The 13,543-nt window shown below is 45.6% G+C and overlaps 1 protein-coding gene across 1 annotated transcript in view; it reads right to left on the reverse strand.

Annotated features, from left to right (window-relative positions):
• Ccdc60 (coiled-coil domain containing 60) overlaps nt 1-13,543 on the reverse strand; it is a 172,434-nt gene that overhangs the window by 30,713 nt on the left and 128,178 nt on the right. Inside the window, exons 4-5 of the mRNA XM_020179033.2 lie at nt 13,427-13,534; nt 5,510-5,617 (exon numbers count right to left, since the gene is read on the reverse strand). Of these exons, the coding sequence (XP_020034622.2) occupies nt 5,510-5,617; nt 13,427-13,534 (216 nt within the window). The remainder of the gene's footprint in view (nt 1-5,509; nt 5,618-13,426; nt 13,535-13,543) is intronic.

Raw genomic sequence — 13,543 nt, forward strand, 5'->3', positions numbered from 1 at the left:
GTTGTGCAACTTGCAGAAAATTACTCAAAATTTCTGTGCCTCAGTTCCTCACTGGTAACTTGCAAATGTGGTAACACACCAAGAGCAGAGCCTGACACAGCTGGGCACTAAAATGTTAGCTATTGTTGTTATAAAATAGTAGGTGAATGGAGGTGTTTGTGTCATTTCTGAGCCATCAACGTGGCCTTATAGCCATTGTGTTTTTCTAAGGGAGGGGATGGGGGTGTTCTTTGTGCCTGGGGAGACCATCCCTTGAATGCCTGGACTCTTTCAATACAAGTTAGGATGACTGGGAGTTTGTAGAATGCAGATTCTCAGGACCCCCTAGATCAACTGAATCAGAATCTGCTTTTTAACAAGGTGCTTCCCCAGATGGCTTCCTCTGCACACTGCAGTTTGAAAAACCTTGAACTAAAGTACATGGAAATGGTTTGTAACGTGTAAAACAAGAAATATTTTATTTTTAAAATCTTTCTGACAGTACTGGGGGTTGAACTCAGGCTGGCTAAGCAGGTTCTCTACCATTTGAACCACTCCACCAGCCCTTTGAGCTTTGGTTATATTTGAGATAGGGTCTTGCTTTATACCCAGGCTGGCCTGGACTACCATGCTCCTATTTGTGCTTCCCTGTGTAGCTGAAATGACAGGCTTTTGCCACTGCATACAGCCTTTGGTTGAGATGAGGTCTCCATAACTTTTTGCCTGGGATTGGCCTCAAACCCAGATCCTTCCTGCCCTGTGCCTTTCAAGTAGCTAGGATTACAGGCTTGAGCCACCACACTGGGCTTGTCATTATTTTTAAGAAATCAGTACTCTGTTCATCTGACCTTTTTAATTAAGAGTGGATCCAATGGCATCTTTCTGGGACACCTGGAGGCAATTAGGCTTAGATGCCTGAGCTGCTTCAGTGGCTCTGGGGGACGGTGTAGGACCACAGGAATTCAATTCTGTGTGTGCTCTGTCCTGTCTGGAGAGTGAGTTGCTGACTCCTCTCCCTCCCTCTTTTGCCAGGGTTTGCCATGTTTTATCCCATTGCAACTAGGGAGGAGGCAGCATTGAAACTTGTCACCTTTGCCACACCTGGTGGCATCTGCTTCCCTGTAAAAGGCCATTTGTTTCTAGTTAGTCCTTAGAAAGTCAGTCTTTAATGAGAGCAATACAATACAGGTCCACAACCCCTTATCCAATTTGAAAATTGGAAGGAGTTTGGAAACAAAACAAAACACAAAATATGACCTGGAAGGCTATTGGTGGCCTTTATTTTTTTAGGCACTTAGGCTAAATATTCACTCATTTGTTTTCTTCAGAAATATTGTGTTTGCTAACAGGTGAACGCCCAGCTTCCCTTGGTAGTGTGAGGTTTAATACACTACATTTCCTTTTAAAGTGCAAAAAAATTTCAGAATTCTGAAATATAGTTGGCCCCAAGGATTTGGATATAGACTCCAGGACCTTCATAAAAAAACAAAAACCATAAAAATCTAAAAGCCCCTCAGGTCTTGCTTTGCCTAGGCAGAAAATTGCTCTTCTCTCAGAGCAATTGCTCTGAGAGAAGAGCAATTAGCACATTCCTCAGTTCTCAGTTTCTCTTGTTGCAAGCCCTGGTGATCCTGTCAATTGAAATAAACTCTCTTACTTCTGCCTAAACTCTCTTGCTACTGCTAGCAGAAGTAACAAGGAGGATGGGAAATGATTATGTGCTTTAATTGTCACCCAATGAAGTTGGGAAAAGTTTTTTTTTTTTTCCCCTAAGTAAAGCAGAGACTCATGTGCAGTTCACAGTCACATCCTAAAACCTGTCATCTGTCCATTTACCCACCAATCCACCAATCCATCCAAATGCACAGACTATCTTTCTGCTGTAGCGTACTAGCTGCCAGGTGGTGAAATCTTGTTGCCAGAAGAAACCCCATGCCAAGGTAGTGAGCATCTTTACTTCCTTGCTATGAAATCTATCAGGGGAGGGACTGGATCTATGGCTGTCACTCTTTGTGACAGAAACCAAGTTTCTGGGAGCTGTAGTCACTCAGGATGGAGATTTCCTTTGGAAAGGGCCCAGTGTCTAAGTCTCAGAATGGCTTTTCCCCTCCCTCCCTTCCCACCCCATTCCTTCCATGTTTCCTTCGACCCTTCCTTCCAGGATCTCCCTACATGGCCTAGACTGTCCTTGAACTTGCTATGTAGCCCCATCTGGCCTCAAACTCGAAATCCTCCTGCCTCAGCCTCCCAATTGTGCACCTAAGATTGCAGATTTGTACCACCACACGCAGCTACTCCACACTTTATCTTTCTTAGTCCTTATAATAACTCTTCTGAGGTGGGGACTTATTTAATAAATGATGAAACAGAGACTCAGAGATGTTGAGTGACTTGCCCAAGATCACACAGCTACTAAGTGCATGCTTAAACTCATCCAGGTCCACCTGATGCCAAAACTTTTGCTGTCAGTCACCCAAATCCATCTGGGTTTTAAGAAGACTCATTTGAAGATTTGGGGAAATTCACACCATGGTAGGAGGATGAAATATAGACAGTGATTAGGCATTAAAGAGAAGTCGTCCTTTCATTTTCTTTCGGATTACAGAGAAGTTTCCTGGTCCTTTCTAGGGAATCTAGCCTAATAATAATAATAGTAAATTTTATGAATCCCAAATGATAGTGTGCTGAAGCCACTCACTCTCTCAAGAACTGATATTCATCTCTTTCCAACTTCAAGTTCAGTGATGTCGGGATGGTGAGTCACAGTGGGGTATTTATACCACAGAAAGTGCCACTGCCACAAATCATGGCTCTCCAGCCCTTGCAGAGCTGGCTGTTAAACGCTCACCAGTATATCACTGACACCAAGCTAAAAATCCTCTTTGGAAGGAAGCATTCCACCAGAGAAAACAAACCCCAGCAAATTCTCTCATTTCCAATTAGAAACTTCCTGGATTGCATTTTTTCCCTCGAGGCCTGACCAGGTCTGGTTCTGGTTCTGGTTTTGCTCTTGATGAGTTGAACACCCTCAGATCTTCAATGGATTTTTTTCCTGATAAGTCACAGTAGAACTCTGGTGACTCTCAATGTGACCACCATGCCTTTTCACTGAGCACATTTTTAAAAGGCAACAAAAGGAAAAATAAACAAGATGGTCTTTCTCTTTCCTTGATCCAAATCATACGTGATGTTCTTTCTTCAGTGTGGGAGGAGGCGTCCACATGTCAGAGGCAAAATGTTGCAGCGGTGTCTTGTGCTGGGAGATGAAATGCTATCAGAAGTCTATTGGCTCAAGGGCCTTTTTCTTAGAATCCAAGCAATCGACTGTGAAAACAAATTAGATTGTTGCTCTGACCTAGCAAGTCCCATTTCTCAGAATCTAGCCAAAAAGAAATATTTGCAAGCAGGGTATAAAAGATACGTATAAGGATGTTCTGTGAAGTACTACTTGAAATGTCAAAAATTGGAGAACAGCCTCAGTCTGTCAATAGAGAAATGATTATCTGAATTACGTTCCATCTGTACAATAGAATACCTGCTGTGTATTCTTTTCAATATTAAAAGAGTATAGAAGCATTGCACGAACCATCTCAGAAAGATGCCCATGAGTCACTGTAAAAGGGAAAACTCATGCAGAGAACGATATGCAGAATGTGATCCCATTTCTGTTCAAAGTATAGTTGTATTTGTGCCAGGGTGCAGTGGCTCAAGACTGTAATCCTAGGTACTTGAGAGGCTGTGAGCAAGAGGATCACAGTTCGAGGCCAGGCAAAATGTTTGTGAGACCCCCATCTCAACCAATGGCTGGGAGTGGTGGCATGGATCTGTCATCCCAGCTACAGGGAAAGCCCAAATAGGAGGATCATGGTCCAGACTGGCCCCGGCATAAAGTGAGAAGCTACCTAAGTGGTGGGGTACCTGCTTAGCAAGCATGGGAACCTGAGTTCAACCCTCAGTGTCACTCCCCCCAAAAGGTGTATATTTATATATATTTATAAACAGAAGGTATTAGAAGATTTGGAATCTTAGACCATTAGAAGGGGTTTTCTCTAAAGAAGGGATTTTGAGAAGGGGATAAAACCTTTTTGTATCTTATAAAATTATAAGTGTTTTTGAAATTTTTCCATAAGAGTAAATGATATCCACTTATAACTTGGTCAGCTTTGTGTTAAAGAAAAAATAAATAATGCATGGGAAATGATTTAAGGCTGTTGTTTCAAACAAATTCTGGGAACCACAAAAGAGATTTTGGAAGTAACTGGGGTGCCATGGTGGGTATGGGAGCAAGTTGAAGGGGCCTCCTGTGTTCCAGACCTCCAAATCTCTTGCTTCATGCAGAATTTCCCTTTAGAAAAACATGCTCTAAATTATTGGAATTTCTATAAAACATAGATTGCTTCTGTTTAAAAAATAGTTGATAAACCACTGTATCTAAAGGAACTTGCAGTTGCAAATTCATTCCAACTGAAAAGGCTGACTAAATTAGAGTTACTACTCTGTCCATAGATGCTGACTTATGTTTGTGATTACAGTTGAGCTTAGTTTATCTGGGCCCTGGTAGAAGAGATGAATTGGGGGTGGGGGTGGGAAGGGATTTGGGGGCTGGCTGGCAAATGCCATCAGGAGGAAGGAGTTAATTAAGGATTTTGGAAGAGGAAGAAGACTGACCTCACCTGGATCCAGGGCTTTGTGAGGGGCCCAGTGTGAGTGTACTGGGGTAAGTACTGGTATGGGGAACTGTTTCATTTAACTCAGCCTGTGATTTTCACCATGCAGATCCAATTCCTCAAGTCAGGCTTCTTTACCTTCTTTGTCCATTCTTGCAAACAACTTGACTTTCTGAAAAACCAATGTCTTCCTTGTTTGGCTTCATGTGCACAATCTGGTTCCTGCAACAGTGGCCTCAGAGCTTCCACATGGTCCTTTCCTCTGGTAGTGATACTCTAACACTTTTCTTGGCTTAGACAACATATCCTGGAAGGAGACCTGGGCAAATCCAGTTACCCCAGGGACCTGAATACTAAGTATTCCTTTTGGTCCAAGTGCAGAAATAGCTCCCAAGTTATATTAAAAAACAACAGAGCAAAACAAAACAAAACCTTTCAGGTAAAGAAAAAAAAAACAACAAGAGCAAGGAGAAAGGAAAAACAACAAGAAGGTGAAGAAGAGGAAATGGAAGAGGAACAAACAAAAAACAGTATGGAGGAGATCAATACAAGAAGAGGGTTGGAGATAAATCTAGCTGGGGATTCAGCAGCATACTGGTGTAGCTTCCTGATTTCCATGGTGTAAATACCCCACTATGGCTGATTGACTGAAAGCTACCAATTGGACATCATTGAACGTGGACCCAGGCAGAGATGTCAGAGGGTGATGCACACAATCAAAATCTCCTCTTTTGAGTCTATGAGGTGACCCCTGCTCATTCCAAAGCAACCCATACACCCCAAATAGTAAAAGGGTATTTTGGTATATGGGTAGCAATCCTTTCCTGACGCCTATGACAACACGACAGGCTTCTGAGACATACTTGGGGTTCCAGCAGGTGATCACTGGCTTCATGGTGTGGTGGGTGTGGTCGATGGTCAGGGCCTCCAGAAGCCAGTGGAGGGCACAGAGCTGGCGGAAGAGGGGCTCGCTGCAAAGACACAGGGAGGGATGCAACAGGGTCATGTTAGAACATCACCATTCTTCACAGTACCAGCCATAGATATAGTAGCTATGCTGGCTCCCAGATAGAGAGCTGGCGCCATGTAAGGATTTTGCATACTTCCTCCCTGAGTGTTCATTAGCCCCATTGTATAGTTGAAGACTTGAGAGCTCAGGGAGGTTATGCTGGTCAGGTCTCTGGGAAGGCGATTTTATATAAGTTCCTGGGTGTGTGTTTGGGTAATGAGGAGACATAATGGAGGGGTCCCTAGTTAGAAGTCTTGGTTTAAGTATGTGAGAGAATTGAAGGGAATACTGTATGGCTGTTAAACTGTTTATCTCACAAAAATACAATAAATAAACTGAGTGTGAAGTAAAGTCTGTCAACACAGGGAAACTACTGTATTAACTGTACTTTTTTTTTGAGATTAACAATGGAACCCACTGCTTCGAATGCTTAAATCCTTTGTCTGAAAATGTAGCTGGATATTAAAGGAAAAAATTGAGTATATTATTTGAAAATGTAAAGAAAGCACTGGTTAACAATACATCTAATCTACATTTTCTGATTTTTTTTGGACATCTACAATGGGCCAGTCATTGACTGGAGTACTTTTCTATGTTATTTAATTCTTCTAGCAACCTGCTGGTGTATGAATTATCATTTACATTTCAGAGAAGGGGAAACTGAAACTCAGAGAGGTGCAATTGATGTGGGTTAAGCAGGTAGAAAGGGATGATAATAACACAAAGGAGCCAGGGAGCAGGTGCAGCACCATATCAAGGTACATTTTGCCAAACCACCTCCTACCCCATTGTTCTGGAGTAATGGTTGACTGTGGTTGAGGCTACTTCTTGGTACAGTGGCCAGTGGTAACCAGCAACACCCCAACAGGGACTTTCCCAGTCCTAAAGGTTAGCCAGAGGCCTCATTTACATCTCATGATGGCTGTGGATTCATGCACATACCTCTCCTCAAATCTCCATCTTGGCTCTAAGGTTTACCTTATTAAGTAAACCGCTCCCTATTCCTTGGTTCTTGGAAATGCCCCTGTTTTTTGGAAAATTTCACAAATATGTGTATATCCCTAGCATGCTCATTAAAGCCTAACCATAAAAATATCTAAATTAGGGCACTCGGGCTCTTGACTGCTTGGTCAAGCTGCCTGCCCTTGGTTTCCTTTGGGGTGTACTACGGCTTTATAATAATTTCTGCTTTAATAGAATATAACTTTTACTTAAATAAATCTGTTCTGTTAAAGAGTCCCCTGCATGTCTGCCCTTGAATTCTTCCTTGGTGAGACTGAGGACTTGTCATCTGTCTTTTCTGACACAATCACTTTGCTCAAGGTCACATAGCTTATTGGTGACAGAGTTGGTGCCAAAACGTCCACTTAAGGCTCACAACAACCCTATAAGGAGGGTTCAGAGAGGTGAAGTGAGTTACCTGAGGTCACACAGAGCTAAGATTAGTGAGGATTTGAACCGGGGTCTGAGTAACCCCAGAGACTATGCTTTGTGGCTGGCTCTGATGGGGTGCTGATGAAATCAATACAGTGGTCACTCTGAGAGCTAGTGGGGACAGCAGAAGATTAACTTGCTGCCTCTGGTTTTCCTGGAATCCTCCCCACCCCTCTTGTTTCTCCTCCTACACTAATAGAGGAGAGGAGTCCATTACCAAGCTGTGTGATTGCTCTTTCCTGAAATAACATCCTGCCTCCACCAACATCCCTAGAGGTCTCGAGCCTGAGGCTCCCAGGAGCAAGAGGGGAGCATCTCTCCCTGTTTCCAGGAAGGCCCCTCTTCAGAGGGCAGGGCCCACACCCTGGGATCCAGGGTGGAGCTGGCCTAGGGTATCCCATTTCACTCACTGTGAAGGGCAGCTGTCCCCATGCCCTCACTGTTACTCCTCCATACTATGTGCTGGGAGATTGTGCCTGCCAGGTCTGAGGAAAACTAGGGTCGACAGAGCACTCTCTCTCTCCTTCTACCCCCCCTCTCTCTTTTCTTCTCCTTCTCCCTCTCTCTGTCTCATGCTCTCTCTCTCCCTACTTTTTCTCCCTCCCTCCCTCCGCCCCTCTCCCCTTCTCTCTCTCTCTCTCTCTCTGTCTCATGTCCTCTCTCTCTGTCTCTCTCTCTCTCTCCTCCCTCCTTCTCTTCCCACTCCTCTTTCCTTCTCTGGAGAGAAAAATAATTTCCTACTGTAAACCATTTACCAAGCAGCTACTCCCTTCAAATCTAAAAATCCCGGGAGTCCATGACTCTTCTCTTTCTGTCTGTTCCTCCTTAGTGTCACCTTGGACCTACAGGTGACAGCATTTTGGTAGCCAGGGCACATGGCCATACCCAGCATTTAGCCGGTGGTGTTACAGGGCCTGTGAGTGGCACTGGACCACAGCACCATGATCTGCCCTCACCGTGACTCTCAGAGTGTGAGAGGTGGGGAGAGAGGTCCCGCTTCTTCTTTACAGCACAGGGTCCCCCAAGCCTAAGATGAGTAGGGTCAGGGCAGGGAATCAGCAAAGAGAGTTTGCTGTAGAGATGGGGTCTGCTTGGTCCCGAGGTGGTTGTGAGGACATGGGTCTGTGAGCCTAAGATCCATTTCTGCAGGTAACCAGAACTGGTGCAGAGCTGACTCTCCATTTCCTTCACTCAAAGCTTTCAAGCTCCCCAAAGCACCCAGAGTCACGGACTTAATTGTGGACCCCCCAAACTCATGCTGTGGTCCTATGCCTAATGCCTGAGAGTTTGTATTTGGAGATAGGGTCTTTAAAGCGGTGCTTCCACCACGCTCACTGGTGTCCTTACTGGAAGAGGGAATTTGGACACACAGAGACTTCAGGGCCGGACACAGAGAAAAGACCATGGAGGACACAGGGAGAAGGCAGCTGTCTGTACGCCAAGAGGCGAGGTCCCTGGCAGCCCCTTGACTTTGGGCTCTTTCAGCCTCCAGAACTATAGAAAAAGAACTTCCTTTGCTCAAGTCACCCAGCCTGGCATTTTGTTGTGCCAGCCAACCAGCACACCTGACACCTGTCCATCCGAGAGCCTTGCCTCCTGCTGTTGGCACAGTTCTGCCCGGCGGCTCATGCTCACCATCCTGGCTTTGCCATTTACTAGGTATGTGTGACTTTGGCCAAACCACTTAACTTCCCTGAGTCTCCCTTCCATTTTTCCATCTGTAAAGTGGTGGTAATCACAGTACTTCCTGTTCAAAAGCTTAGGGTAAGGAAGAGGTGACGTGCTTAGCACCGGTCTCCATTTTCTGACACGTATTTCCCTTTTTCTTCTTCTTTCAGATATCACCTCCACTGGGAAGCCCTCCGTGATTGCTTTAGGTCTGGCTCAGGCCCTGTCTAAGGACATTCTAATGGATCCCTATCCTACAATGTGTCCCCTTGCTCCCACCAACTAGTTACATGTCTCTCTGGCTCATGGACCTGCAAGCTTGTCCAACACAGGGTTTCCTGTGCTAAGCCTGGTGGGTTCAGTGTATTTTTGATTATTGAACAGAAGATGGTGGGAACTTGGGGAGCACAATTCTCACGTGGAGAGCCACTGTGGCAATGCAGAGTAGCGATGACAGGAAAACAGTAATAACAACAGCAAAGACTTCTCATGGACTTGTTCTGCCAGAGACTTGCAAGTGCCAAACATCTGCAAATTAATTTCGCCCTTGTCAATCTCTGTGAGGGAGGTATCACCCCCACTTTGCAGATAAGGAAACTGAGGCCTACGAGGCAAAAACACTGAACAGGGATGCACAGAGCCTGAGCTCAGAACTCCGGCGAGCCCCTGCAGTCAGTGCTCCTGAGTACCGGCTCTGTTGAAGCTGCTGTAAACATCCCTGGGGAGAAAACAGCATTGCCTGAGGGTGTGGACAAAGCAGTCTTGTGATGGTGGCCAGGGGCGAATCTGGACGTGGGCTGTGGGCATCGCGTTCACGGGGGACAGCCTTGTCATCTTAGAGAGGGAACAGGAGGCTGTGTCTTTTTCCTACAGGCCCCCTCCCATTTTTAAAGATAAAGGTCAAGTCTCCTGTGATATGATGGAATCCGTCACCACACGGTCAATCAGAATTTTCTCCTGTGATATGATGGAATCCGTCACCACACGGTCAATCAGAATTTTCAGCCAGTTTGAGGATCAGTTGTGGTGGCACCAGAGGGACTGACCAGGCTCTGGTCTGCATGGCTGAGGTGATAAGTTGTAGTTTAAGAAGTCGTTGGCCTGATGCCTTTCAGTAGGCTGGTTATAAAAAGGCCCCGGCTCTCCATCCCTCTTTGTTTTGCATACTTTGCAATGTGACTATCCCATGTTGTCCCACCAAGAACTGGAGCCTTTTTCTCCACTCCCACCATCTAGGTTGACCTCATGACTTTCTTGGCCAGTAGAATGGGGCAGAAGGACCACTACATCTGTTCTGACTCTATGCTTCCGGAGGTCTCGTTTGATTAGGCCTTTGTTCTTGGAATTCTCTCTGAGGACAAGTCCATACTAACCTACTAGATGTTGAGAGATGCCCCTTACTCTAGGCACAAACCAACCAACTGCCCACCCAGCCAACCAACCAACCAACTAAGCAACTGACTGACCGACTGACTGACCAACCAACCAACCAACTAAGCAACTGACTGACCGACTGACTGACCAACCAACCAACCAACTAAGCAACTGACTGACCGACTGACTGACCAACCAACCAACCAAAGGACTGTGACCCAGCCAGGAGCAGCCAAAAGGGCCTGGACCAGAGGAAACACCAGGCAACCTGTAGATTTGGAAGCAACAATAAAGTGCTGTTGTTTGAAGCCCTCTAGGTTGAGCAACAGACTACTGATCCAGTCCTCCAGTGTAGTCAGAGCCTTTTAACAGCCAAGGAAAAGAAGCGCCACCTTTGTTCTAGGGCAAAGGTTGGCAAACTGCAGCTAGTGGGCTGGCCACCTGTTTTTACAAGTAAAGCTTTATTGGAACACAGCCAATGTAATCTGTCATTGTAGTTTGCATAGGATAAAGGCAAAGTTTTGTAGTTTTGAGAGAGACCATTGTGTAGAGCAGAGTAGGAGAAGCCTATGAGGACATAAGATCAGAGCAGCTGCTTTTCCTAAGATGTTTATGGCAGAGAATCTGTAGGCTGAGATTTGGCACAGCCCCAGCCGCAGAACAGAGTGAGAAGGCAGAATGCAGCTCAGCTGCTTTTCCTGAGTTGTCTACATTCAGAGAAGCAGGAATGCAGGTTCCTTTTGTTACAATGTCACGCCCCTCCCTGAGAACTGCTGCTCCACTTCCTTGTTTACCACTGGGTATAAAAGATTCCCTGAAGGAGGATGCAAGGCTTTTTGGATGTTGGAGGCTTTTGAGTAAGGAAGGTTTTTTGATGGGGGGTTTTTTGACTGAAGAGAAATTGCTGGAGGGAGACTGCTGAAGGGGGAAAATGAATGGCTGAAGTGAAGATTGCTGAAGGGGAAAGAATTGCTGGAGGAGATTGCTAAAGGGGAATTGATAAAGAGAGGTTGATAGAATTGGTTGGCAGCTTGTGAGGGGAAGAAAGCTAAAGAGAGGACATGGGACAGTGTGAGTCTAAGGAAAGAGGTTTTCAATCATAGTGAAGCAAGGTTTTAAAAGAAGACTTTAGAAGTGAGGTTTTAAAGAATAGAAAGAAGAAAGACTTTGGAAGCAAGGTTTTAAAGAACTGTAAAGGAGTAAGGCCTTAAAGAATAAAGATAAAGAAGCAGAGTCAATGAAGAGAATAATAGAGAAAAGAAGCAATGAGGTTGTTGTGCGTCTCCACCAGAGCGCCCAACACACCTGGCCCCAACCTTCTCTCTGTCAGTCTATCCTGTGTCCTTTCTGCATCTTCTGTCACTGCCAGTTAGGTCCAGTTAGGTTCAGTAGTAACAGGAACGAGAAAAAGCTCACTCCTGACCATCTGGTCTGCAAAACCTAAGATATTTATTATTAATTGTAATAGTAAATATCTAATATCACTCTCACAGCATAGCAGTAACAATGGTGATGATGATGTAATAGTCTACCCAACACATCTTGGTGTAAAAATATGACTTGGGAGTCAGGAAATCAAGGCCTTTGGCGGGTTCTGCTCCTCTCTGGGCTTCATTTTCCCCATCTGGTATTGAAGGATGAAAGTCAAAAAAATGATCTCTAGTCATTTGATAGCTGACTTAAGCCTCAATGTGCTCAGACCAAATGATGGCGGGGGACCCAGGAATACGCATTTTCCTAGGCAACCCCCCGCCTCCATCCTCAGAGGATTCAGATGTCAGTGAAGCTTGCTGGTTTCTGAGGGCTCCTCTGTGAGAGAGACCGGGAAAAGGGCCAGCGTTTCCAGGGGACAATGAGAAATTACAAGGCCAATTTTTGCAAGGAAGTGTTTCAAGAACCTCAAGCTGAGGCTGCCAGTTGGAATGTTCCTGGGAAACCAACCACGGTATTAATTAAAAGAAGGTGGGGGGGAAGTGGGGTGGGGCTCACCAAAGCCTGGAATTTGGGGGAGGGATGAGGATGCGTCCAGTATGTGCTACTGATGACGATGGCGAAGATGATGGGATTGGCGATAGCTGCATCTTCACCCACGAACTATGTGCCTGTTTGTTTTTATTTTTGTTTTTTTAGTGCTGGGGATGGGACCCTGGGCCTTGCACGTACATGCGAGGCAAGCACTCTGCAACTGAGCTACATCCTCAGCCTGAAGTATGTGCTCTTTATTAATGATCTTTGTCTGCCTATGGGCCTACAAAATCCCTCTCATAGTTCTGGGGCCATGACAAGTGAGCCTGTCTCTCTGTGCTTCCGCTTCCTCTTCAGGGAAGGGATGACCATACACCCACACAACAGGGCTGCTGTGAGGACTTAATGCCTAGAGAGGGCTCAGTAGTGACCATTGTTACTGCAATCATCACGGGTGACTAATAAATACTGGACAAGCGAACCTACAGGGAAGTCTAAAATGTAGTGTGCCGTTGTCTTAAATGAATTCACTGTAGTGCTTCTCAATGTGGGGTTGAGGGGAGCATTTGATTTCACACACAGGGGACATCTGGCTTTGTCTGGAGACATTTTTGGTTGTCACAGCTTGGGAAAATAAACCTACTACTAGCCCTCAGTGAGTGGAGGCCCAGGTGCTGCTTAACATCCTGCAATACCTAGGACGGCCCTTCAAGACAAAGAATTATGGTCCCTAAGTACCAACTGATGGTGCTAAGGTCTAGAATCCCTGCCCTAAAGTCAAACTTACTTCATTATGCTGAAAGCTTCAGGTTGAAAAGTGCTAACTAGAGAAAAAAGGAAGCAGACATGTCATCCTTTGGAAGAGACACACAGGGAACAAGATGTCAAGGTGTGAGAAAGCAGGACTGTTCTTTGGAGGGTCGGTCAGCCTCTGCAATGAGTAGTTCGTGCCTTAGGCCATCAGACCACAGAGACTTCTCTGGGAAACGGCCCCATGAGGCTTGCAGGGGAAAAATCACATTCCCTGAGCTTTGGCTAAGGCGTTCTCTCACATGCTCAGTGTAGACAGATTTTATGAAGCTTTGCAAACTATGTCACATTAGCGCGTCTGGCTTGGGGTGGGATGGGAAGACTCCATCCCAGCTGACTTGCACTGGCAACTAAACCATTGCATCTACTTTCTGGGATTTTAATACGCCAATCGGCTTTGCTAACTCCTTGGCCCTTTTAAGAGGACAAAGGAGAAGCTCGATGGCTGGCTCCCAGCACATTAGCTCGCTGAGTCATTGATGAGCTGGAAGTCGAATGAACTGATGGTGGGGACGCTTACACGTGAGCCTCTGGTAGTGAGGGAGAGATGATGCAATTGTGGATGGGCGTGAACGGGCGAAGGATGCCACCAGGCCCCAGCTTCTTCGCCTTCTCCTCATCGTAGATGCTGAGGGAA

Source organism: Castor canadensis, chromosome 18 (assembly GCF_047511655.1).
Source record: "Castor canadensis chromosome 18, mCasCan1.hap1v2, whole genome shotgun sequence".
NCBI classification, from domain to species: Eukaryota; Metazoa; Chordata; class Mammalia; order Rodentia; family Castoridae; genus Castor; species Castor canadensis.